Below are 27228 nucleotides of genomic sequence, written 5' to 3'. Positions count from 1 at the left end.
TTGAGAATTGTAAAGAAGGCAGTTTCACTCAACTTTGTGCTCCCCATAGGAGGCAAAAAGTAGCTCTTACACATTTATGCTAAACCCAATTGTTAACCATTTATTGCAAACCTGATATTCTTTCATTAATTAGTTCTTAATTTTCAGCTTCTGCGTGTGGACTATGATTTGAATTCTAACGCATTTCCTAATCCATCGGACTATTCAAATATGATAATAGCAACAAATTTCATGTTGGCTTTTGATCTTCTCTTCTATATTGCACTGACGATTTATTTTGAGAAAATTTTGCCAAGTAAGTACAGTTATGGTTAAAATTGATTATCATTTCCTAAAGACACATCTAACACATGTGTTATTTATATTTTGAAAACTACTTTGTGCGTCAAAGGCAACGAACAAGGTCATTGCCAATGGCCACATTAGTTCTTTATTTCTTGTTACTTGACTGCTCAGAACTACAGCTGGTATTTTGTTTATAGGGTCACTGATCTTTGAACTTCACTGTGTTCTAAATGCAGTTTGTTTCTTTTTTAAAGTGATGCTTAGAAAGCTATTTCCTAAATGCGTCTGGCTTGATACTCAGTCATGGAAATTTATGGTTGCTTTTGCCTATTTTGCTCGGTGGTTCCAATTCAACCCTGAGATTATGATTCATTTTGTCAGTGGTGGGATGAGGATATGTACATTTTTAAAAGTCTCCCAGACTAGGAAAGTCAATAGGTCATATGTTTTTACTTCTATAGTAGATTTCAGGTGTTTTCACCGCACACACAGAAAGATAATAACCATGTGAGGTGAGGATACATTAGTTAGCTGGATGGTGGTAATGTTTCACAGTAAATGCCTATATTAGACCATCACATTATACAACTTCCATATATACAGTTTTTATTTGTTAGTCATACTTCAATCAAGCTGTAAAAATTATGGAAATTACTAATGAAATAAACACATTGGGCATTCTTCTTTTTAAGTCAACGACTCAACACTTGGTCAAAAGATCAGAAGAGAAAGAGTGAGGGCCAAGGTGCTGAGAAATGTCTAGAAACAGCGAATCGATCATGTTGTTGTTTTCAGATAATCCCTTAAGAACAGTCACTGTCTCTGCCTTTCCGAAAAGTCCAGAATAATACATGCCAGGATCTACAATTTTGGCTAGAACATTTATGATACACTTGGAATTATTTGTACCATCTGTTCATTAAGCCTGAATTCTAACGAGGTGACTTTGTTCAAAATTCTGTGAATGATGAGCAATATGAACGAAGAAAGGAAGATTAACTGACTAAAATAACAGAATCATGCAATGGTGAATCTGGTGGTAGAAAGGACCCAGTCAAACTCTATGCTTTCATTCACTAGATTTCCTCGTGAAGGGAAAGAGATTAAGTCCTAACTAATAACATACCAATCGACAGGTGTTTAGAGAGTGTTTGATCAATATTGCATGAAGGAATGACTAAACACAGGAAAAGTACATATACGTTTGAAAATGCATCATTATTACACTGGAGGTCGTTGCAGAATATTAGCGAAATGTAATTTTTTTTTTTTTTTTTTTTTGCGTCATAATGTCTCTCCTCTTGTAGGGAAATAGAAATGCCAGTTAAATGCAAATACATTGTGGATTTATTTCCAGAAAGGGGGTCATGCAGAGTAAATTTGCTTCAGGGGAAAGTTATTATTTAGGGATGGGATAAAACATAAATATAAAGGAGTTTTTTTTAAAAAAAATTCCTCTCTGTTGAATTTCAATATATTATTTTACCCCTTTCTCTCCTTTCTTACAGTGTATCCCTCATTTTCATTAAATCCTGTTCTGTTTTCTCTTGGAATATTTGTATCCAATATTACTGGATACAAATTCTTGATTTCTCAATTTGTTCTCCCTTTGTGGGCGACGTGACAGCTGGACTCCTAGATAACATTTGGCATGCGTGGCACGTCTAGCATTTATATTCCAATAGTTGGCTTTCTCAGGGTCAAGGAAAGTCTTGACATTTAAAATCCCCCTTGGATATTTTAAAATTCCAGTTGCCTTTCTTCCTGTAGGCACAATTGTTATAATAAAGACATCTTAGTGATTTTTTTTCCTTATGCAGACTACACCTATCAAGGAAAACGTGTGCATTTCCTGTGTTGATGATGCATTCGGGTGTCTGGGCAAAGAGGTGACTTTGCTCTGTTTATTAGGGTGACTCTTTCTTTTAAACTGGTGATTGACCCAATATTTGTCTCCTGTTCATGTAGATGAATATGGACATGGGTACCCCCCCTTCTTTTTCCTGAAGTCTTCCTTTTGGTCACGGCAACAAAAAGCTGATCATGTGGTTCTTGAAGATGAAATTGACTCTGATCCTTCATCTAATGACTCCTTTGAACCAGTGTCTCCAGAATTCCATGGAAAAGAAGCTATCAGGTATGCAGATGGAGAGCAGGCCAAAGACTGAGAAGCTACAGCCCCTGAGGCTAGCACGGTTCTCTTTTGTGCCCTAAGGACAGCTTCCAACTAACCCCCTCCACACTACCTTCATCATTTCCCACTTCAAGTTTAGAGAAAAATTCCTTTAACCTGTTTTATCTCATATCATGATATTTACATTAAATGCAAACTTAGATTTCACCAAACAAAGATAATCCAAAGAAAACGTTGCCTGGATTCTCAATCTTTTATCTGCTGTCTCTCTTCTCCGTCCTTGGCTTCTCTCATTTCTTTACCTGGTCTCATTTATTCATACTTTGCCTCTCCTCCTTTATCATACTCCCTACTTTTTTCTTGCAGTTTTTTTCTCTTTCTTCTATTGATTGCCAAGAGTAGGAGAGAGGAAGGGAGAAAGGATCTGGAGACAGACACAAAGGGAATTAAGGAAGGTGTGTGCCTTAGAGTGTCATGCACATCCTGGTTCCCAGATGTATGTGTCGTTAGAGGCAGGCAACTTTTCTTTCCAGATAAGAAAATAGGAGAAAGTCCTCAAGATCCCAGGATTTTCACATTCTCCTTGCCCATTAATGACTCCCCAACTGTCAGCCCTCTGTGAATGGTCTCAGATTACCCTACCCTACAGAGCTTCCAAAGCCTGTGTCAGTTTTTATTTCAGCCTGTTCCATATTTTATTTTAGCCTGTTCCTCTATCCTTACATTTGTCCTGTGGCCTAAGCTAGGTTTAACTTTCAGTGGAACAGCTGAGAAGGAGCAAAGAAATCGCTTTATTTAGTGTTTCTGTCTTTCTTTTGTATTCCTTCTATCTCTTTAGCATCTCACCCAACCATAAGTGCTATGGAGTGATAGTAAATGGGATTAAAATAGAGTAAAGAATCTAATCAAACAATCCAATATGAATGGAGCCTGAATCATTTGATGAATAGTAGATGACAATATAAGAAACATAAATTTGATTTAGTTTATGGATTACATATCTACCTGATAGAATAAAACCAATTAAGTGCCTAGGATTTCAGATGTACAGTAGCACCAGGCATATGTTCTTTTCCTTTCTGTTATCATAATCAACATAATCTAACTGGTACCATTTTATGTTTATTGAATATTTATCGTGTACCAAGCACTATGCATGGAAGATGAAAGATTTCACTCATCCTTCAACACAACCCGAAAATACCCAAAAGTTTCAGGTTCAAAAGCTGAAACCTGGGATATGTACATTGATTAAAGTAATAGCTACTAAATGGTATAGATAGTATAAGCTCAATTAGGTAAGACGTCAAACCCATGCTGTCACTGTTACCATCTTTGCCTCTCTTCCTTACTCTACCCTTGTACCCTTTAACCTACTTCTGGAGACCTTGACTCAAGATAACCCAAGATACCTGCAACCTGACACAGTAGTTCATGATGAACCTTTCAGTTTTGGATGCTATGTTACCTGTTGGTCTAGCTTCTTTGGCTTTGCAATTTAGAGAAGATCCTTGTCCTCAATACTAATGCCAGGCTATACCCTAATCTTTGGAATCAGAAGATCTGGTGATAGGATCTAAGCATAGGTTAATTTACAAAATTCCTCAGGTGATGTTAATGTGCACCCAGGACTGGGAAGTAGTATTCTAGCTGATTCTCTCACATAACCATGGCTTCATGAGAGTGAAATCCCAGATCTTCCTATGCCCTGAGGATAAGATTTATTCAATCCTGTCAACCAAATTTAGAATTACAAACTGAATAAAACTGTCATACCTTGAAATATCTTTTTTTTTTCAGAATCAGAAATGTTACAAAAGAATATAAAGGAAAGCCTGATAAAATAGAAGCTTTGAAAGGTAAGGGGGAAATAGAAGATTTAGTTATTATATTGATACTGATTTGTGCTTTTAATTCTATATATTTTTTTAAGATTTTTTTTTTTTTGGACAGAGAGATCACAAGTAAGCAGAGAGGCAGGTAGAAAGAGAAGCAGGCTCCTGCTGAGCAGAGAGCCCAATGTGGGGCTCGATCCCAGGACCCTGGGACCATGACCTGAGCCAAAAGCAGAGGCTTTAACCCATTGAGACACCCAGGCACCCCTAATTCTATACTTTTTGCTCTTGGTGAGCAGCTACTGGTGGTATTTCAGATTTGAAATGAGTTATTTGGGCCACATGACAAAATTTCCCTTCTAACACATGCTTTGATGGAATAAAAGTTAGGAAAAAATGATTATGTTTTAGAATTTGATGTACTTGAAAGATGTGTAATAGTGAGGTAGTCTTGGGATTTTGGGGGTCGGGTTGGTTTCTAAAAATTCAAATTTTTCTTCTGTCATTTCAAAGCTGTTGTAGATATTGTATATTTTTCTTTTGTGCAAAAAGAGAAATTTATTTCAAAGGATTTGTTTGTTTGTTTGTTTTAGTTTGTTTTGTTTGTTACCATTAATCTGTTATTAGTCCATAAATATTAACATCCATCCTACCATATTCCAGGCAATGTCAATAAACCTGGGAGTATTAGATATGTAACCTGCTGAGAAACCACATAATTTCAAAATTTCAAAACAGGATAGACATATAAACTGATAAAAGCACATTTTATTTTTATTTTGAATTTAACAACCCATTGTATTAATATTTAGAGAACAAGGCCATTCAATGATATAAAAAGGCAGTCCATTAGCTCCATAATACAGTTTTATTTGTGATTTTGTTTTTCTTCCTGTCTCCCTAGTATTTTCCCTTCCTTTCTTTCTCCCACCTTTTTTCCCTTTCTTTTTCTTCCTAGATTTGGTATTTGACATATATGAAGGTCAAATCACTGCAATACTTGGTCACAGTGGAGCTGGAAAATCAACACTGTTAAATATTCTTAGTGGGCTATCTGTTCCCACCAAAGGTAAGACTTTATTTTCTCAAAATCAGGTCAACATGTAAATCAGCTGTTAATATAAAGTCCTTCTGATTATCAATTACAAACACAGACAACAATGGAAAGGGGAAGTTAACTTATAGTATTCATCGATAGAGGTATGTGATATTTAATTGGCATATATGAAATTTGAGTTGTTTATGAGAACCATTGTCATGGTCATTAGTTACTATTTGACATTTGAACTTATACCTGTTGCTTTTGCTGCATAACAAGCATCCCCCACATTAACTAGCTTTATATAAAAAATGTTTTATTGTTTCTCATGATTCTGTGAATTGACTGGCAGTGTTTCTCTCTGGGCTTCATTGGCTGGTGCTGAATGTTTTGGTGTGTCCTCACTCATGTATACAGGGCTTCATTTAGGACTGCTGCTCCTCTCTGCTTACATGGACTTTCATCTTCTGAGAATCTGGTTGGAATTCTTCACCCAGGGATCCATGATCCCAGAAGCAAAGAGAAGGCTCATCCCAGCACAGAGGCAATTTCACAGCCTCTGCTTGCGTCCCATTTGCTAGGATTCTGTTTGTTACATAAGCAAACCTAGGAAGGGGTAGATAAATGGATGACATCGTGATGGGAAAATCTGCTGATGGGGCGTTTTTTTTTCTTTCCAGTATACCACACAACTATAACTGAAGCTCATAATGCCTGAATTGTAAAATCCTTGAAGGGAAAATCATGTGTCTAAAATGTAATTAACAAATTACAGTTTGTGTAATTTATTACAGTGATTCTCCATCTAGAAAGATCTTTTTGTAAGTGTTTATTTCAATTCTGGTTAGTTAGCATACAGTGCAGTATTAGTTTCAGGTGCACACTATAGTGACTCAACACTTCATATAACATCCAGTGCTCATCACAAGCACCAACTTAAGCCCCGTCACCTATTTCCCCCATCCTCCCAGACTTTTCCCCTCCGTTAACCATCACTGTATTCTCTAGAGTTAAAAGTCTGTCTAGAAAATCTTAATTCAAGTATTACCCTAATACTAACTTTAACTTTTGTTATAGGTTCAGTCACCATTTATAACAATAAACTTTCAGAAATAAGTGACCTAGAGAATATCATCAAGCTTACTGGAATTTGTCCACAGTCCAATGTTCAGTTTGACTTCCTCACTGTGAAAGAAAATCTCAGGCTCTTTGCTAAAATAAAAGGCATTCAGTCACATGAAGTCGACAAAGAGGTACTGAATAGTTAGAACTAATGTACTGGTTAAAATGAGATTGTTGACTCTAGTTGCATGGAATTCTTTAAGCTTTCATTAAATCATATTTGTGCAAATCATGTCTAAATGTTGGACCAAAAAAAATAGTCTAATTTAGATAACAGCTAACATGTATGCCTGATTTATAATGTGTCAAACATTATCCTTAATTTCAGATATAATAATTGACTTACTCCTCATAGCAACTTTATGAAATAGGTACATTATCATCCCCATTTTACACATGTGAAAACTGAAGTTCAACAGCAACTTACTTGCCCAAGATTACACAGCTAGTTAACATGGTATGGTTTCCGAATCCAGCCAGGCTTTTAATCATTACACTTCGTAGCCTTCTATTTCCAAATTTAAGAGGAAGGGGAAGGGGTGGGAGGGAGGGAGAAGAAGGAAGAAGGAAGGAAAGGGAAAAGGGTGCTTGGGTGGCTCAGTCAGTTAAGCCTCTGCCTTTGGCTCAGGGTCCTGGGATCAAGCTACGCATGGGGCTCCTTTCTTGGTAGAGAGCATGATTCTCCCTGTCCTGCTTTTGCAGCTGTGTGCTCGCTCTCTCTCTCTCTCTCTCTCTCTGTCTCTCTCAGATAAGTAAATAAAATCTTTTTTTTTTAAAAAAAGAAAAGAAATCTTGGTTTGTGACATAAATGTCATTTGGCTAGATACAAAGAGTCTTGCTGGAATTGGAGATGAAAAATATTCAAGATGTCCTGGCTCAAAACTTAAGTGGTGGGCAGAAAAGAAAACTCAGCTTTGCAACTGCCATTTTAGGAGATCCTCAGGTAAGTCAGACTAAATTTAGAGATGAATTCAGATTTTTAAAAATGAAACTTCTAGTAGTAGTTCAAATCTTTTATTGGCAAAAAACATCTGTGATAAAGTAGTTGTGATAGAGCATTAAATATAATAACCTGGTCCTAACTATAATATCCTTTAAAATATATAAGCAATATGGTTTCTGCATGTTTTCTGGAAGAACTTCACTTTCCTGGAAATGCCCTTTATATACATCCATCCTTGGTAGGTTTTCCTATTGGATGAACCAACTGCTGGATTGGATCCCTTTTCAAGGCACAAGGTTTGGAATCTCCTGAAGGAGCGGAAAGCAGACCATGTGATCCTCTTCAGTACCCAGTTCATGGATGAGGCTGACATTCTGGCTGGTAACTGTTGACTCCCCCCTAAGTGTCCTGATAAGGTCTCTAGTAGGAGACTGGATTGGTATTCTCAGCAGTTGTATTTAATAATGTGGTCATCTAGGGGCACCTGGGTGGCTCAGTGGGCTTAAGCCTCTGCCTTTGGCTCAGGTCATGATCCCTGGGTCCTGGGATCAAGCCTAGGATGGAGTGCTACATCAGGCTCTCTGCTCAGCAGGGAGCCTGCTTCCCTCTCTGTCTCTGCCTGCCTCTCTGCCTACTTATGATCTCTGTCTGTCAAATAAATAAAATTAAAATAATAATAATAATGATGATGATGATGATGATGATGTGGTCATCTAGCCTTACCTGACAATCTGGACCACTGGTAATGACATGAACTGGGCCCAAAGAGTCACTCCCAACCCTTTCCATGTGTCTCCCCAAATTTTGTATCATTTCACTACACCGGGACATGATCTGCCAGGAAAGTCAATTCTTGTGAAGTGAAAATCTATATTCTACTACATTAATCCCCTACACAAAATTAAGGTGAATCAACTTGAAATATTCAAATGATCTTGGTGTTTGGTCAATTAAAATAAATAATATAATGATAGTCTATATTAGAAGACATCTGTGCATAACCTCCCTGGCTGGATGGATGGCAAAATAATAGCCTGAAATACACAAATAAGTTAAAGGGTACCTGTTCCAATGAGTCTTTATTAAGCCCTGGATTTAAAGATGCAGAAGCTCCTGAATTCCAGCTAGATCATGATTACCTGTCTTTTTCTTGGGAAAGAATGGACAACTTCCTGACAAACTTTCTTCTTTGCTTCTTCCGTTTCAGATAGGAAAGTGTTTCTCTCCAAAGGGAAGCTGAAGTGCGCAGGTTCTTCTCTGTTCCTCAAGAAGAAATGGGGCATTGGATATCACTTAAGGTAGGACCATGTCAGGAGGCTGGGAAAATGAGAAATGAGCTAGAGGAGACACAATGCTTGACCCAGTACGTGACAGCACACAAGAAACTGTTGATTTGTTGCACAGAGATGTTTACATATCCATATGTGAAGATACTTGTGCACATATATGGAATTGCTGTGTGTATATGAGAGATACTGATGGGCAGATGTTAGAGATTGAAAAATGTCAGATAACTTGGGGTGCCTGCCTGGGTGGCTCAGGTGGTTAAGGTCCATCTCTTAATTTCCACTCAGGTCATGATCTCAGGGTTGTGAGCACATGAATCCTCATATGTGCATGCACTCTTTCTCTCTCTCAAAAAGAAAGAGAGAAAGAAAGAAAGAAAGAAAGAAAGAAAGAAAGAAAGAAAGAAAGAAAACAAAACAAGAAAATATAAGATAACAACAAAAAAATTGAGATAAATGTGGTAGAAAATGTATCTACAACACACTGTTTGTTAAGGAAGGTTTGTATTAAGGGAACTTTCACAACTGACAAATTGTTTCATACATCCCTACCCTCGCTCCCCCATCTGTTATCATCATTTTTTTTTTTTAAGTAGACTCCTTGCTTCTCCTCCTCCCAGCTATCCTCTTCTTGTGCTTCCTCTTCTTTCCATCCTCCTCATTTTATTTTTATCATCATTTTGAATAGTAGGATATTCTAGCTGTTAATTGACCTCAGAGATAAGATACTTAACATTATTTTACTTAAATCCTTTGTCTTTTGAGATAGAAACTCTTGCTACTTTTTTTCTACAGATAAACATTTGGTTTCCCTAGGTTCATAAATGATAGAGCCAGAAATGGAGACTGGATATTTTTAACTTTGAAAACTAGTATCCATATCCATATTTTAAATTGATTTTTGATTTGTTCATGAATTGGTCAGTTTATCTGAAGTACAGCTCTGATTTAGACCATTGATATACCTTAACAAGAAAAAAAAATACATGACAACAACAGAACAAAAAAACTTCAATGGTTCCATTTTACCTACTGGAATCCAGATTTTGTAGTCATGAGATGTTGGTTGGCCCACCCCATCATGATTTCCTTAGTATTTGCCTTTAGTCAATTCAGTATCCTTTAGTCAAAAATAAAATGTTCATTGTTGATTGCACATGTCCTACCGTGACCTACATTTCCCCTTGTTTGTGGTTATATACTGAGCTTTTCGGATTTCTTAGACCCATTACCACTTGTTCAAGTCCTAAAGCATTATTTTGAATGCCATCTCATGTAGTCTTTATTAATCCTCCAGCTCTGTGTATTTTTCCAGTATTTCATTTTGTAAGCTACATTGTTTGAATTGCTTCTTGGAAATTAATTAAACTTTCCAAAACTGTTTTCTCGCTTATGAAGTGGGAATAACAATTCCTAGTTGCAGGTAAAAAAAAGTAAATGAAAAGGAAATGACATGGTGCCTAGCACATTACCATGGCAACAAGATATGTCCTCAAAATAAAAAACACTCCTTTGGATCTCTGCCCAATTCACAAATCTCTTCATGGGCTCCTGGACAATACTTCATGTAATTGCCTTCTTTCTTCTTCTAAATCAGGGTCAGCCAACTATGATCCATGGGCCAGATCCAGCCCACCTCCTGTTGCTGTAAATAATGTTTGATTGGAACACAGCCATACCCATATGTTTAGATGTTGCTTGCATATGATGGCTTCCATGTTGCAACAGCAGTGTTGAATAATTTGAGTAGAGATCTACTGGCCTGTAAAGCCATTAGATCTCTACTGAAAAATAAAATAATAAAAAATAAAATAATAAAAAAATATTTACGACATAGTCATTTTCAGAAAAAGTTGGCTGACCTCCATTTCCAAGCCATACACTCCTCGACAGAGGATGCGTGAACTGCTCATGCCATCCTATTTAGCGCCCCACACAAATTCTTCTTAAGTGACCAAGAAGTATTTCTTAAATTATTCTTGTCTCAGGGGGCAGAAACCTCGTGAAGAACAACTATGCTTTTTTTGGTTTTTGCTTTATTCCCTCAGTGGGTTTCACAGCTTCTAAAAATAGCATGTATGCTCAGATGTTCTTAATACTTGCATAAATAGCATAATTTTAATATGAGCAATTGATCAAATAAAATAGGCATTTTTAAAGGACTTGCTAAGTGCAAACATCACTATTATTCAGTTCTTAGGATAACCTTAGCTGTTAATTTTTGCTGATGAGCAGATTACCCAGATAGGTTAAGTAACACATTTCAAATGGTAAAACCAAAGTTAGAAGCCAAGCCACTAATAATAATTGTCCATTGCATACTTTATAAACTTGATTAATACATTTTTATTTTTTCTCCTATACTGGGGAGTTATCCATGGTATTTTTAAATGGATAGACTGGTTTTTTCTCTCTTTGTAGATGACATGATTCTTTATATGGAAAACCCAAAAGACTCCACCCCAAAACTACTAGAACTCATACAACAATTCAGCAACGTGGCTGGATACAAAGTCAATGTACAGAAATCAGTGGCTTTCTTATACACGAATAATGAAAATACAGAAGGGGAAATTAGAGAATCGATTCCATTTACTATAGCACCAAGAACCATAAGATACTAAGGAATAAACCTAACCAAAGATGTAAAGGAACTGTACTCACCGTTTTCTCTATAATATTTTTTCTTAGTCATAATTATGAGGTTAGCATACAAAAAAACAAAATTAGTGTTCTCAACAACCCATACCCACATTTATCCACAATTAATTTCCATCTATAACCCATTTCCTTCACAGCACTTACCACTATTGTTAATCATTTCTTTCTTTTTAATATTTTATTTATTTTATTTGATGACCGAGATTACAAGTAGGCAGAGAGGCAGGCGGAGAGAGAGAGAGAGAGAGAGGAGGAAGCAGGCTCCCTACTGAGCAGAGAGCCGGATGTGGGACTCGATCCCAGGACCCTGAGATCATGACCTGAGCCGAAGGCAGCGGCCTAACCCACTGAGCCACCCAGGCACCCTTGTTAATCATTTCTTTATGCTTGTTTATTTTTTTCTGCCTGTCTCCCCACTGGACAGTGAACTACATAAGAACAGGGCGGTGCTCACTTTTTCATCATTGTACCCTCATCCTAGCATTTAGGGATATTTTTATCACAGACTAATAGTTTAATAAATCTGTATAAAAAAGTAAATTGAATAACTGAACCTGCTTTATGTCTTTGCCTGTCAAAAATTCCTTCTTCTTGACCAATATGATAATCCTATTAAGCCAACTTAAACTCCTTTGAAAAATTCCATTTTATATAGTCCCGTTTGTGTCCTTGATATCTGTACTCTGCCACTATTCTCCTTTAAAGGAATTGAGTGTTTATCAACCTTGTCTGGGCATTAGAACCTGAATGCCTAACCAATAGTTCTGATTAGCTCCCTTTGTTTTCTCTCATTACATTTATATGATCTGATTTTTTTATCCTCTCTTTTCATGTTTTATTTTTTAAAGATTTTATTTATTTATTTATTTGTCAGAGAGCGAGCGAGCAAGAGCGAGCACAGGCAGACAGAGTGGCAGGCAGAGTCAGAGGGAGAAGCAGGCTTCCCGCGGAGCAAGGAGCCCGATGTGGGACTCGATCCTAGGATGCCGGGATCATGACCTGAGCCAAAGGCAGCTGCCCAACCAACTGAGCCACCCAGGCGTCCCTCACTTTTCATGTTTAAATGGCTTATCTCTTGCATTAGATTTTAATTGTTTTTTTTTTTTTTTGATCTGCCAGAAGCTAGTAATTTTTGTCACGCCACTGGAGACTATGTCAAATAACATAGATTCTTTTATTTTCAAACACCAGTTTGCAGTTGAATGAAACGCATGTTCAGGAAAATATAACATCACTTATTAAACAACACATCCCTGATGCCAAGTTATCAGCAGAAAGTGAAGGAAAACTTGTCTACACATTGCCCTTAGAAACAACAAATAGATTTCCAGGTAATGTACAAAAACACCACAAAATGAGATACATAAATAATATTCATAGAAATAATGATAATTCTTATATATTGAGAGCTCACAATGTGTTCCGCTATTTGAAACTTGATGCAAAGAATAATACAGTAACTGAATGATTTTATTTACAGTGGGAAATATTATATTCTAATAGTTGCATTACAATGTCTGGGTATTTTAGGGAGCTTTTTTAGTCTTTCATTCCCTTTGTAGTACATAGCAAAATATTCTCGTGTTCATATATGTGAATAAATACAAATGGTTAAAAACCTCTAGTTTAACCATTAAAAACAGCTCTGTGATTCTTCTTTTCATAAGACTATTGTGATGACATTGGGTTTTTTAGGCCAATGCATAAAAAATTTTTGTATGACCTTCGTTTGTGTGTGAGTGTGTGTGTGTGTGTGTGTGTGTGTGTGTGGCAGCTATTTTGAATTATTTGTCAGGAAGATTGTGTCACTTCATTTCATGAGAGTTTGCTTCTGCAGGTTTACCTTGTTTCCTTTTTGGGGACATCTTTCACTTTTTCATTTTCCTTGAAACTCTGTTGATGCCTAGGCACTAGATAAAGCAGACACCTCTTCCAGTCTTCAGAGACTGGCTTTCTGCAGGAGAAGACTTTAGCGATCAGCCTTGTCAGAGATTCTGAGCACCCCCATCAACTCTTTTGAAGCAGGAAGCTGTGGTTTTGGTCAGGCCCCTCTGTGGAGAGTCAAGAGAGTGAGTTACAGCATTATGTAAACTAGAGTAATCAGGATAATGTGCTATTGGCAGAATGATCAACACAAAGATAGAACAGACCTGAGAACCCAGAAATAAACCTACACATATATGCCTCACTGATTTTTGACAAAGGGGGAAAAGAAATTTAATAGATGAAGGATAACCTTTCCAACAAATGGAGTAAGTAGATCCACAGGCATAAAAATAAACCTTTACCTAAATCTCCCACCTCATATAGAAATTAACATAATGTAAATCATGGACTTAAATATAAAATATAAAACCATAATTTTTTTTAAATGAATAAGAGAAAATCTGCAGGTTCTGCTACTACGCAGAGTTTTTAGACTGGACACCAAACTCATAGTTTATGAAAGGAAAAAAAATTATAAGTTTTCCTCCATCAAAATTTAAAAATTGCGTTGTGAAAGATCCTGTTAAGGAGATGATAGAATGAGCTATAGACTGGGAGAAAGTATTCACAAGGTATGTATCTCACAGAAGACTCGTATCTGAACACATAGAGAACTCTGAAAACTCAACTGTAAAAAACAGACAACCCAACTGGAAAATGGGCAAAAATAAGAACAGACAGTTCACTGAAGATGTGCAGGTGGCAGACACACATGAAAAGGTGTCCAGTATCATATGTCAGCAGGGAATTGCAAATTAAAACCATTATGAGGTTGCATTACATACTTAGCAGAATGGCTAAAAACTATTTTTTTACACAGTGATTATATCCAATGCTGGCTAAGATGTGGACAAAATGGATCACTCCTACCTTGATGATGGCAGTGGAAAATGGCACAGCCAATCTGGGAAAAGTTGGCCATTCCTTGGAAACACTAAACCCTCAACTCCCATACAGCCAAATGATTTCACTACTGGATATTTATCCTAGAGAGATGAAAACATATTCACACAAAAACCGGTATATGAATGTTTGTAGCAGCCTTATTTGGAGTAGACAACAGCTGAAAGGATCCAGATGCCCTTTAACAAGTAAATGGTTAAATTGTGGTACATTCATGACATGTAATACCACTCAACAATAAAAAGGAACAGGCTACTGACTGCCATATGCAACAACCTTGAGGAATAGTCAGGGAACTATTCTCAGTGGACATAGCCAATTCTAAAATATTGTATACTGTAGGGCTCAATTTATATAACATTCTTGAAATAACAGAATTCTAGAAATGGAGGGCAGATTAATAGCAGTCATGGGTTGGGAGAAGATGGGATCAGGAGTGATGGGTGGGCTGTCTATGAGTAGCATGATCTTTGTGGTGATGGAAATGTTCTGTATCTGGATTGTATTAATATCAGTAGCATGGGTGTGATATCCTATAGTGGCTTTTTAAGATATTACCATGGGGGGAAATGGAGTGAAGTGTACAGATCGCTCTATTATTTTTTTAAGATTTTATTTATTTATTTGACAGACAGAGACCACAAGCAGGCAGAGAGGCAGGCAGAGAGAGAGGAGGAAGCAGGCTCCCCGCTGAGCAGAAAGCCCCATGCGGGGCTCGATCCCAGGACCCTGGGATCATGACCTGAGCTGAAGGCAGAGGCTTTAACCCACTGAGCCACCCAGGCGCCCCCTCTCTATTATTTTTTATAACCACATGTGAATCTAAAATTATCTCAAGGGACTCCTGGGTAGTGTTGCGTAAGCATCCAACTCTTGATTTTGGTTCAGGTCATGATCTCAATGTCATGTTGGGCTGTGGGCCGGATGGGGGGGTCTGCTTGGGATTCTCTCACTCTCTCCCTCTGCCCTTCCTCCTGCTTGCACTCTCTCTCTCTCTCTTTCTAAAAATAAAATAAAATAAAATAAAAGTATAATTAAAAAAGTATAATTAAAAAAGTATAAAAAAAAGTATAATTAAAAAAGAAAGAAAAAGTTAACTTATTATGTATGTTATTCAGAAGATTTACTCCCTGGTCATGGAACACAATGAGGGCTGCACTGGGTGGTTGAAGCAATTAGCTGGGCCATAAATGTGCTTAACAGACGCATGAATTACCCCACAAAGTCATTCAAATGTCCATTTTATGGTGACAGCACAAGCATTCCTTAGAGCCATAGGGAAAATGTTAATTGAACCCTAATTAATTTGTTCTCATACTAGTTCTAATTTAGAGGAGGCTTGTAAGATTTTAGGTGGACTGGAGAATGACACATAATGTTCACTAGCAGTTTGAATCTTGCTGCTTCTCTGCTTTTCTATCTTGCTCTCGCCAGGATGGAAAGCCTTTAATTGATCCTTTTGCCCAACGAGAAGCTGCAGGTGGAATCCTCAGGATGTATGTAATCATATTAAGATTTAAAATTAGCTTTTTATTCAAGCTTTGTTGAATTAGCTGTTATTACTCTGATCTATGTAGGCAGGGACATTGTTTATTGTTGTAAGAATACCCGAAGTATTTTTGGTGATCAAACTGAGGAATGAGTAGATACAGAATTGCTTGCGGGAGACTGATTGCCCCTTCCCTACCATTCCAAGATACCCTGAGTCGGCTGTGTTTCTCTGTGAGATCTTGTGAATTTTTTCTTCCACAGTCAAAAGCTGAAAATTTAAAAATATGATTTATAATTTGTGTCCTTCCTTTAACAGAGATTTTTGGAACTGAAAAAAGCTCCTGCACCATCCAACTAATTCTCAAAAAAATTAGTTCTTTCCCTTCAGCCAGTTAAAACACAAATGGTCCTTTGGGACGCCTGAGTGGCTCAGTGCGTTAAAGCCACTGCCTTCAGCTCAGGTCATGATCCCAGGGTTCTGGGATCGAGTCCCACATCGGGCTCTGCTCAGTGGGGACCCTGATTCCTCCTCTCTCTCTCTCTCTCTCTATATATATATATATATACCTGCCTCTCTGCCTACTTGTGATCTCTCTCTGTCAAAATAAATAAATAAAATCTTTAAAAACACACACACACACACACACGGATGGTTCTGGAAAAGAGTCTTCAGTTGATTCGGGTTAATTAGTATATGGGCTATAACACAATATACAACTACAAATAATGTAGGGAATTTGAAGAACATGGTTCCTTATTAGGAAATGTGAGTTTTAAAATGTCTGACCTATCACAAGTATGACTTCATACTTTTCATATATTTGTGCCTTTTAGTTTGAAAAGTGGTCCTCAGCTCACTCATGATCTTTGTTGTTTTGATTTTCTATTGTCTGTGTTCTGCAGCACTTTACAATGATCTGGATAGATGTTCTGATCTGGGAATTGAGAATTATGGTGTTTCCATGACAACCTTGAATGAAGTGTTCCTGAAACTGGAAGGGAAATCAGCTATTGATGAATCGGGTAAGCAAAGTACATGAGAGTGATCACATAACACAATTTATAACAATGCAGTATAGATTTCCATAAGACACAAGTCCTTTCCTGGACAGGGATGAGTAAAGCCAAAATGCATCCCTGTGACTTCTGTTACCTTTCCTGTCAGTGTTGCCTTGTTATTAGAGGTGACTCATTTTCTTCTAAACAGGGCTCCCTGCCTTCATCCTGCTTCCCAAGAGCAATTTCAGACAAAACATTGATTTTCAGTCTCTCTCTTCCAGCTTTCTGATTACATCCTTTCATTGCCTGCTGGTCTCCCCAGTGTCTTTCTTTTAAATTATTTAATTTAATTTAATTTTTTGTTAACATATAATGTATTATTTGCCCCAGGGGTACAGGTCTGTGAATCATCAGGATTACACATTTCACAGCACTGACCATAGCACATACCCTCCCCAATGTCCATAACCCAGCCACCCTATCACTATTCCTCCTGCCACCCAGAAACCCTCAGTTTGTTTTGTGAGATTAAGAGTCTCTTATGGTTTGTCTCCCTCCCGATCCCATCTTGTTTCATTTTTTCCTCCCGTAGCTCCCACAAGCCCCCGTCCTGCCTCTCCAATTCCTCATATCAGTGATACCATATGATAATTGTCTTTCTCTGATTGACTTATTCACTCAGCTTAATACCCTCTAGTTCCATCCACATTGTTGCAAATAGCAAAATATCATTTCTTTTGATGGCTGCATAGTATTCCATTGTGTGTGTGTGTGTGTACATCTCCTTTATCCATTCATCTGTTGATTGACATCTAGGTTCTTTCCATAGTTTGGCTACTGTGGACATTGGTGCTAGAAACATTCAGGTGCATGTGCCCCTTCGGATCACTACGTTTCAATCTTTAGGGTAAATACCCGGTAGTGCAATTGCTGGGTTTTGGGTAGCTCTATTTTTCAGGTTTTTGAGGAACCTCCATGTTGTTTTCCAGAATGGCTGCACCAGCTTGCATTTCCACCGACAGTGTAGGAGGGTTCCCCTTTCTTCACATCCTCACCAACATCTGTTGTTTCCTGACTTGTCAATTTTAGCCATTCTGATTGGTGTGTGGTAGTATCTCATTGTGGTTTTGATTTGTATTTCCCTGATGCTGAGTGATGTGGGGCACTTTTTCATTGTGTCTGTTTGACCTCCCTGATTTCTGATGAGAAGTCAGCTTTAGATCTTATTGACAATCTCTTGTGTATGATGTGTTGTTTTTCTCCTGCTGCTTTCCAGATTCTGTTTTTGTCCTTGGCGTCTGACAGCTTGACCCTGATATCTTTAGGTGTTGATCTCTTTGCATTTATTCTGCTGGGAGTTTGGTGAGCTTTTTTGTATGTGTGGTTTGTGTTTTTCAACAAATGTGAGAAGTTTTTAGCCATTAATTTTTCAACGATACTTTCTGACCCTTTCTCTCTCAACTCTCCTTCTGGAGTTCCATTAATGTACGTGGTAGTGTATGTTACTATGCTTGATAATGTCTCACATTTGTCTGGGACTTCATTTTATTTTCATTTTTCTTTCCTTCTGTTCTTCAAACTTAATAATCTCAATTTATCTTTTGTCATGTTCACTGATTTCTTTCTTCCACCAGAAGGCATTTGTTGAGCTTTTATTATTTTTTCACCTTTTTTTATTATGTTAAGTTAGCCACTGTATAGTACATCATTAGTTTTTGATGTAGTGTTCAATGATTCACTAGTTGCATGTAACACCCAATGTTCATCACAAAATGTGCCCTCCTTAGTGCCCATCACCCGGTGACTCCATCCCCCCACCTCTCCTCCCCTCCGAAACCTTCAGTTTGTTTCCCAGAGTCCATAGTCTCTCACAGTCCGTCTCCCTCTCAAATTTCTCCCCCTTCAGTTTTCCGTTCCTTTGCCTATGGCTCTCTGTGCCATTCCTTAGAGTTCATATATGAATGAAACCACATAATTGTTTCTCTGCTTGACTTATTTGACTTAGCATAATCCCCTCCAGTTCCATCCATGTCGATATAAATGGTAGATATTCATTCTTTCTGAAGGCTGAGTAACATCCCATTGTATATATGAACCACATCTTTTTTTGTCCGTTCATCTGTTGAAGAGCTTTTATTTTTTCAGTCAATTTTTAAAATCGGTTATTACACATTTCAACTCAAAAATTCCCAGTTGGTTATTTTAAAGAAGTTTACACTTTTCATTTTACACCCTATTTGATGACAGAGTATTGTAATACTTGGTGATTTCTAAATGTGTCATTCAATGTACAAATATGTACAAATATGTGTGGATTTCCAAGATAATTTTATTGATATTAAAATCATATTCCAGCACAGGCAAAATTCTGGAGCTCTCTCTATGGGACACAAGCCCACTACCTAATTTCTCAACAATAGCAGATATCTCCCTGATTTTCAACTTTCTATCATTTTTTTGTTTATTTGGTTTTTGGGGGAGTTTCACTTTCTCTACTCCTGGGAGGTAACCTGACTCTCCCGTCTTGACCATGGCTCACCATGTCTTGGGAGATCACTCCTCCTCACCACCCATACTCTAAATTAGTCTGTCAGTGCCTGTATCCAGCCAAGATCTAGCCTCTCTTAGTCTGTCTTTCTCCAGTCATTTGTCTGGTAACCAGCCGCTACTGGATTTCCTTTACAAAGGAAAGCCCCATGTACCTTGATGATATCTTCCCCAAGACTCTATGGACCTGATATGTATCTTTCTTAGCTTTTCTTTACAATCTTCGGCCTTTGTTCCTAAGTATTTGGTGAAATTCTCATGGGAAAGAATTGGTAAAAGGTGTGAACTCAGTTTGTGACTTGGGTACCAGGCCACATATGACCAGAAGAGTTTGTTTAATGCTCTCTCCTCATTCAAGTCTGAAGTTGTTTTTTTCTTCTTCTACCATGCCCCTAACATGAGAACACCCATATGTAATCATCTCCTCTAGGGATGGCTCTTCCCTTTATGAAAATTTTTATTATTATTTTGCTTTCTTTGTGCTTTCATTTATCTAATAGGTTAAAAATAGCAGGTATTATTCTCTTGGAAAGAGAAGTGACTGTCTCTGGGGCACCTGGGGGGCATGATGTGATCATGCATATTTGTCATAACCTCTTTAATGTACTCTCTGTATCCATATGATCGAAGATCCCCTTTCTACTTTTGTTCAAGACATGAAACTTCATTGATGTTTCTAGCTCATAGCAGCAGCCGATAGCTCCACATAACACTAGAGTTTCACAGAAGATTGTGATATCGTTGCTAAAACATCTCCTCCAGGAAGCTCCAGAAGGTCCATCTGAAGTGGGATTTTGTGAATTGCTTTTTTATTTTTTTGGTATTTTGTAGATATGGCCACGTTGGGAGAAGCACAGGCAGAAAGAACTGGAGACACAGAGAGGCTTGTTGAGATGGAACAAGTTCTCAGCTCACTCAATGTGACGACAAAGACCATAGGGGGCCTGGCTCTCTGGAAACAGCAAATCTGCATGATTGCACGTGTTCGCTTCTTGAACTTAAAGCATGAAAAGAAAGTTCTCTTATTTCTGTGAGTGTCAGAGGGCCACAGATGGTTTTTCTTTTTTTTTTTTCCCCAATCAATACATTAAAAAACAAATTTGAGATGTAAAATCAAGAGAAGATAATGAAAAAATTAAAATAAATATCTGCACCTACAAAACTGGATAAAGAATAATACCCCAGTTTGGTTAATGGTTTTGGTGGTTATCTATTGGCAGTCTAGCAGGGGAAATCTGTCACGTTTTTGAAGTGAATTTTCAGAAAAAAGTTCAAGCAATGTAGTTTTTCTGTGTTATTCCATCTCTTTCAAATTTTCCACTGGGTAGGTGACTGAAACAATGGGATGCATATTTATGTCCTGCAGCCCCCCAACATATCCATATGCCCATGCCTTATTTTGAGTATTGTACAGTAATGCTCCTGACACTTCCCTGGATGTCCTGATGCTCCCACTGGGTTCCACTTGGTCTTACCTAAATGTCATGACTTCCCACCAGCTCTCCTAAGTGTTGCTAGTTCACTCTCCATACTTCCTTTCTTTTTTTTTTGAAGATTTTAATTATTTATTTGACAGACAGAGATCACAAGTAGGTAGAGAAGCCGGCAGAGAGAGAGGGGGAAGCAGACTCCCTGCTGAGCAGAGAGCCCGATGCAGGGCTCGATCCCAGGACCCTGAGATCATGACCTGAGCCAAAGACAGACGCTTAACCAACTGAGCCACCTAAGCACCCCCTATACTTCTTTTCTTTAAAAAAAAAATATTTTATTTATTTATATATCTGAGTGACAGAGCATGAGCAGGGGGAGTGACAGCCAGAGGGAGAAGCAAGCTCCCCACTGAGCAAGGAGGCTGATGTGGGACTCAATTCTAGGACACTGGGATCATGACCTGAGCTGAAGGCAGATGCCTAACTGACGGAGCCATCCAGGCGTCCCTCATTCCCCCGTACTTCCTGTGTGCACACTGGCCACTATCCCTGCTCCTCTGAATCGCATCCCCTCTCACTGGCTCCCTTGTGTCTGTGGCACTTTGGCTACCAATCAGTACCTCGTCTATGAATACTTTGATGAAGCATCAAAAAGATAGGACACTTGTTAGCACATAATAGAGTCTCCATAAATACTCATAAATAGGAAAGTAATGGGAATTCATTAAGAGTCTATGACAAGGAGAGAGCATGATTTGAGAAAAACCTTTATTATTTATCTTGCAACCTTGTATAACAACGTCTGGAGAGATGCTGGGCATTTAGCAAGAATTCAAACAAGCTGTAACATTGTAAAACAAGAAATTAGGAACAGAAAAGTTTTGAAGCAAGGTACAAGGATGGAACGATAAAAATTTTCAACCGAAGGGTATCTGGGTGGCTCACTTGGTAAAGCATCTGACTCTTGGTTTTGGCTCAGGTCATGTTCTCAGGGTCGAAGATCAAGTCCTGTGCTGGGCTCTGTGTTCAGCAGGGAGTCTGCTTGGGGATTCTCTCTCTCTCTCCCTCTACTCCTCCCCACCTGACTCATGCCCTCTCTCTGTCTCTCTCTCAAATTAAAAAAAAAATTTTTTTTTCAACCTCCTTGAAATGGTGACTACAAGAGAATAAAGAATAATTGAAAATTTGAGCTCGGTGACTAAAGAAATCCTGCTGTCACTGACAGCAATAGGGACTCATCTGAAGAGGAGTAGCTGTGAAGAAAATGGAGTCCAGAGCATTGATGGATTAACTAGCAGGAAGGGAGAGCAACGAACTGGAGTGTCAGGAGAGAAGATGAATCTGCAGGCACAGTTCAAGGACACCTGACCCTTGAAACTCTGTGGGATAAGCCATAGCCTAAGAGTAAGAAGAGAAGGGAACCAAGGATAAGTGTCCATTTTGTCATCTTTAATCCAGAGGGGGGAAAGGGGCAGAAACAAGAAATGAATCAGAGAGCTCGATGTTTAATTTTCATAATCTCTTGATCTCATCACATCCTCATCCACTCAGACAGTTCTGAAAGGTTCAGAAATGACTGTGCATTCACGCTGGCCCTTTTCTTCTGGGTAGGCTCTTGATTCTAGGAGTTGGAATTTGCCCTCTTCTTTTGAGGACTATCCGCAACAGAATATATGAAATGAGCTACACTTGGGAACTTTCTCCTCATTTATACTTCCTTGCTCCTGAACAACCACCATACGATCCTCTCACTCAATTACTGATCATCAATAAAACAGGTAATGATGGGGTGTGTACTCCATTCCTAAACGCATTCCCTGTTTTGAGCATTACTTAGAAAACATAAAATGTGAGAGAGAAAAATGAGCTTTGGGCTTCTTCAGCATAAAACCACTCATGAGTCTTGAGGGTGATGTGTACAAGCCCAAAATGGAGAAGGAACTAGGGAAGGATTTGCTGAGGAGAAATAAATTTTTTGGTGGCTGTGCACAAAATGAAATGCTTACAATTCAGTGGGTTTGAGTGTATTTCACAGAATTTTGTGACCATCGTTACAACTTATGTTAGGACATTTTCATCTCAAAAAAGAAATTTCATACTCACTAAGTACTCACTCCCATTCACTTATCCCCTGCTCAGAGAAAGCACAAGTTTTCTTTCTGTTTCCATGGATCTGCTACTCTGGACATTTAATATAAGTAGAATTATGCAATGTAGGTTCTTTTATGACTGACCTCTTTCACGTAGTATGATATTTTCAAGGTTCATCTATGTTGTAGCATGTTTCAATATTTAATTTTTTAATTGTGGAATAATATTCTTTCCTGGGACTGTGCTACATTTTATTTATTATTCATCAGTTGATGTGTATATTCCTCCAATAACTGGCTATTATGAATATTGCTGCTATAAAAGTCCAAGTTTTTGTATGAACATACTTTCTTTTTCATCTCCTTGGGGTATAAAACCCAGGGGTCATATGGTGACAGTATTTAGCCTTTTGAGGAACAGCTAAAGGCTTTTAAAGTGACTACCCCAATTTATTGTTATGCTAAAACTTTGTGAAAACTCCAGTTTCTACACATTTTCACCCAAATTTGTTATTTCCTTTTTTGGTCATACCCCTTTTAGTGTGAATCAAGTAGTATCTTGTGGTTAGATTTGCATTTTGCTAGTAACTAGTGACCTTAGGCATCTCTTCATGTACGTCTTTTCATTACTGACCATTGTATATCTATCTTTGGAGAAATGTCTTTTAAAATATGGGTTGTATGTCCTTTTTATTGAATCCTAAGTGTTCTTTATATATTCTAGATACATGTCTCTTCTTAGTTGCAGTAGATCCTCACTATTCACAGATTCTGTATTTGCAAACCTATCTAGTCAGGAAAATTTATTTGTGACCCCAAAACCAATACTCTTGGCTCTTTCATAGTAAGTCACAGACATGCTCAGAGAAATGAAAAATCGGAGTCGCCTGATGCACAATTTCTAGCTGAGGTAAACAAGATGATGGGCTGCCTTGTTCTTTCAGGCCTCACACTATACATAAATATCCTTTCTGTAGTCCATTTAGGGCCACGTTTTTCACACTTTCTTGCTTTTTTGGGTGATTTTGCTGTTGAAAATGACCCCCAAGAGTAGGGTCGAGGTGCTTTCCAGTGTCCCTAAGTAGGGAAGGCTGTGAGGTAACTTACAGAGAAAATATGTGTGTCAAATAAACTTTGTTCAGGCATGAGTTATAGTGCCATTGGCTGTGAGATCAATGTTAATGAATCAACAATATATACACCAAAACATAAAAATATGGTGATATACTGATTGATCAAAGAAACTGTTGTGACCAGAAGCTCACAGGAACTGAACCTTGTGTTTCTCTTCAGAGCAATAATTGAGAATTCACTAATTCCATGTTTGTGGTGATGTTAGAGAATATATGTACCATGAATAATAAGAATCAATGGCAAATATTTTGCAAATATTTCACTTCACCCTGTAGATTGCCTTCGCATTTTCTCATTGGTGTCCATTGAAACATAATGTTTTAATTTTTATGAGGTGTAACTTGTTTTTTTCCCTTGCTTGTGCTTTAGGTGTCATATCTAAGTAAGCTTTACCTAACTCAAGATCACAAAGATTTACTTCCATATTTCCTTCTAAGGTTTTTATACTCTTAGTTCTTATATGTAGGTCTCTGATCCATTTTGAGTTAATTTTTTTGTATGGTGTGAGGAAGGGATGTAACTTCAATAGCTATCCAGTTATCTTCCTAGGAGGGTCTGGACACCAACCTTTCTCATTCCTTCCAGTCCCGTGTTGCAGAAACTCCATCCCAGGCAGTGAGAGGTCTGGAGTTCTTTTCTTCCAACCATCCCCTGCTCATAAGTTGGAAGCTCTATCCTAGGCACAAGTTCTTGACTAGATCCAGTCAGAGGGGATCTTCTGTCATACTAATCAATGACAGGGAATGAAGGTGTAGATTTTTTTACTCAAGTGCCATTTTCTTAGTGTTCTTACCCAGATTTATTAGATTATCTTAAATAAATGTGGAGGTTTTTTTCTTTTTTTCATTTTCTGTATGCCCTTAAGGCAGTCAGGAGATTTTAACTTATTGGATTTTTAGTGATTGTCACAAGTTATGGTTGCCTTTCTAGGGGAAAGTCCACAAAACTCTCCATGCCTTCATCCAACAAGTTATCTTCCCAATTCAAGACACATTTTGAAAGTCAGTTAATAAGGTAGCAGTAGTAAAATGAGATTTAGCAATTTTGTTTGTTAATTACTGGAGATTATCTGTGTCACTAAAACTTGAATTGTTATGGCCACTCAATGCAATATTCTAGGGGAAAACATCTATTCTAAATGCCATATGGTGGTAAAAAAGACTTTCACCTTTCACATTAGCAGTAATCAGAAGCAAATAAATATAAAGTAAATTGAATGACAAGTGAATAGACTTAATTCAAAGTAGCAAGTATGTTCTGATGTAGAAAAATATCCTGACCATATTACAGTAAGGATCACATAATGACATTAATTATAATTTTACTATACAACCTGATATTGATTTTCTAAGTTTTGTGATATACCTATCTACAACTCAGGGGCAAGCATTGATGACTTTATACATTCTGTGGAGCATCAGAACATAGCTTTGGAAGTGGATATATCTGGAACCAAAACTGGCGTCGATGACCTGTCTTATAATGGAGCCATCATTGTATCTGGTAATGCAGAGGTATGCTGGTTTCTGTTTCATAATGTTTCCCAAAGGTGTGGAAAAGCTAATATAATACCAGTGTACTCAGTTCTCCCCTTTAGGAAATAAAATGAAAAACAAATACTGCTTTTATTACTTAATGAGTGGCAGTCATTAATATGATGAATAATTCATACCTCAGTCATTGTCTACCAATACAAATGACGTGTATTAGCAAAATAAATACTATATAATACCCACTGTCAAGTGCATATTTGAGTCCAAAGAACTCAGATTCCGTCTCAGTTTTTACTATACATATATTGTGAAACCTCTGTTTTATTCTTTTAAAGATGTTATTTATTTATTTATTTATTTATTTATTTGACAGACAGAGATCACAAGTAGGCAGAGAGGCAGGCGGGGGCGGGGGGGCAGGTAGAGCAGGCTCCCTGCTAAGCAGAGAGGCCGATGCGGGGCTCTATCCCAGGACACTGGGATCATGACCTGAGCCGAAGGCAGAAGCTTTAACCCACTGAGCCACCCAAGCACCCCTGTTTTATTCTTTAACAGTAATAATTGATTCTAGCCTTAAGCCAGACATCTGGTGTCTTGAAAATAAGATACAGCCTCCGTATATGTTTTGTTTTCCTTACACAGTGTGTGTTTTTTGCTTTATTTGACATCATTTTAAAAACATGATCTTCTTGTTAAAAATATTGAATTTTGGGGCACCTGGATGGTTCAATTTTTAAGCATCTTCCTTCAGCTCAGGCCGGGATTCCAGGGTCCTGGGATCGAGTCCCACATCAGGCTCCCTGCTCGGCAGGAGCCTGCTTCTCCCTCTCCCACTCCTGCTGTTTGTGTTCCCTCTCTCACTGTCTGTCAAATAAACAAATAAAATCTTAAAGAGAATAAATTGAATTTTGACCTCTTCAGAAAAAAAGATCTTTGAGAATTTATAACCTTTCTTTTTTTATTTTAGAATTACAGTTTTTCATTAGCATGTAATACCAAAAGACTAAATTGCTTCCCAGTTCTTATGGATATTATTAGTAATGCACTACTTGGAATGTTTATACCATCAGCACATATCCAAACTGACAGAAGTACCTTTATAGTGGTAAGTATATTCACTCTCCTCCATCAAGATCTGGTGGAGATCACTCTTCTAAGTGCTGTGATCTTGTTCTTCTTGAGTAAACTACTGAATAATAAATTACCATTTGGATTCATGCTAGCTCCTGGTTTTGAAAAATCAATACACTCTTAGAGCTTCAATTTTTTAAATAATCTCTATACCCAACATGGGGCTTGAACTCTCAACCACAAGATCAAGAGTCACATGCCCTACTAACTAACCCGGCCAAGTTCCCCTAGAGTTTCAAATTTTTTAAGGCAAAACAGAACTAACAAAATATTTTTCAAAGAGATTGGGACAAAAATGGACTTGTGCAGCCCTGAGACTAGCGCAAAAATAGCAAAAGATGAGGAAGGAGGGAAGGGGGAGGAGGATAAAGAGGAAAAGAAGTTGAAGTCTTAGTAGTACTTTTGGAAATGCTACAAAAGGAAAAAAATTTAGGACAAAGTTCAGGCCAAAATTGCAGACTGGTTACATTAGAATTACTCCAATTTCTTGTAATAAATAGTCATTATCTGAGCCAACTCTAGACCTACCAAACCAGCTTTTTCATACCTGGGGGAGGCATTGGGGACGGGGTGGGGGTGGGGATCCCAGGTGATTAGATAAGTTTGGAAACCAGAATACCTATTAGAGTTGGTAACTATTCCTTTTTTATTATTTCCTAAATATATTTCTTCCTCTTAGAGAGTTCTTCAAACACAGAGACCATATATTTTTAATACTA

The 27228-nt window shown here is 37.8% G+C and overlaps 1 protein-coding gene across 5 annotated transcripts in view; it reads left to right on the top strand.

Moving 5' to 3' along the window:
* ABCA8 (ATP binding cassette subfamily A member 8) overlaps positions 1-27228 on the top strand; it is a 72104-nt gene that overhangs the window by 18975 nt on the left and 25901 nt on the right. For all 5 annotated transcript variants that reach the window (XM_082708301.1, XM_082708305.1, XM_082708302.1 and 2 more), the window contains 14 exons: positions 148-295; positions 2254-2422; positions 4220-4278; positions 5213-5323; positions 6371-6546; positions 7239-7358; positions 7601-7739; positions 8566-8656; positions 12497-12636; positions 16589-16708; positions 20063-20261; positions 22273-22439; positions 25266-25399; positions 26346-26483. In XM_082708301.1, coding sequence (XP_082564427.1) covers positions 148-295; positions 2254-2422; positions 4220-4278; positions 5213-5323; positions 6371-6546; positions 7239-7358; positions 7601-7739; positions 8566-8656; positions 12497-12636; positions 16589-16708; positions 20063-20261; positions 22273-22439; positions 25266-25399; positions 26346-26483 — 1911 coding nt within the window. The remainder of the gene's footprint in view (positions 1-147; positions 296-2253; positions 2423-4219; positions 4279-5212; positions 5324-6370; positions 6547-7238; positions 7359-7600; positions 7740-8565; positions 8657-12496; positions 12637-16588; positions 16709-20062; positions 20262-22272; positions 22440-25265; positions 25400-26345; positions 26484-27228) is intronic.

The sequence above is a fragment of the Mustela nivalis genome, assembly GCF_964662115.1.
Source record: "Mustela nivalis genome assembly, chromosome: 17".
In the NCBI taxonomy this organism is placed as follows: domain Eukaryota; kingdom Metazoa; phylum Chordata; class Mammalia; order Carnivora; family Mustelidae; genus Mustela; species Mustela nivalis.
Note: the sequence above shows the minus strand (reverse complement) of the source record. Positions and strands in the feature narration are given on the sequence as shown.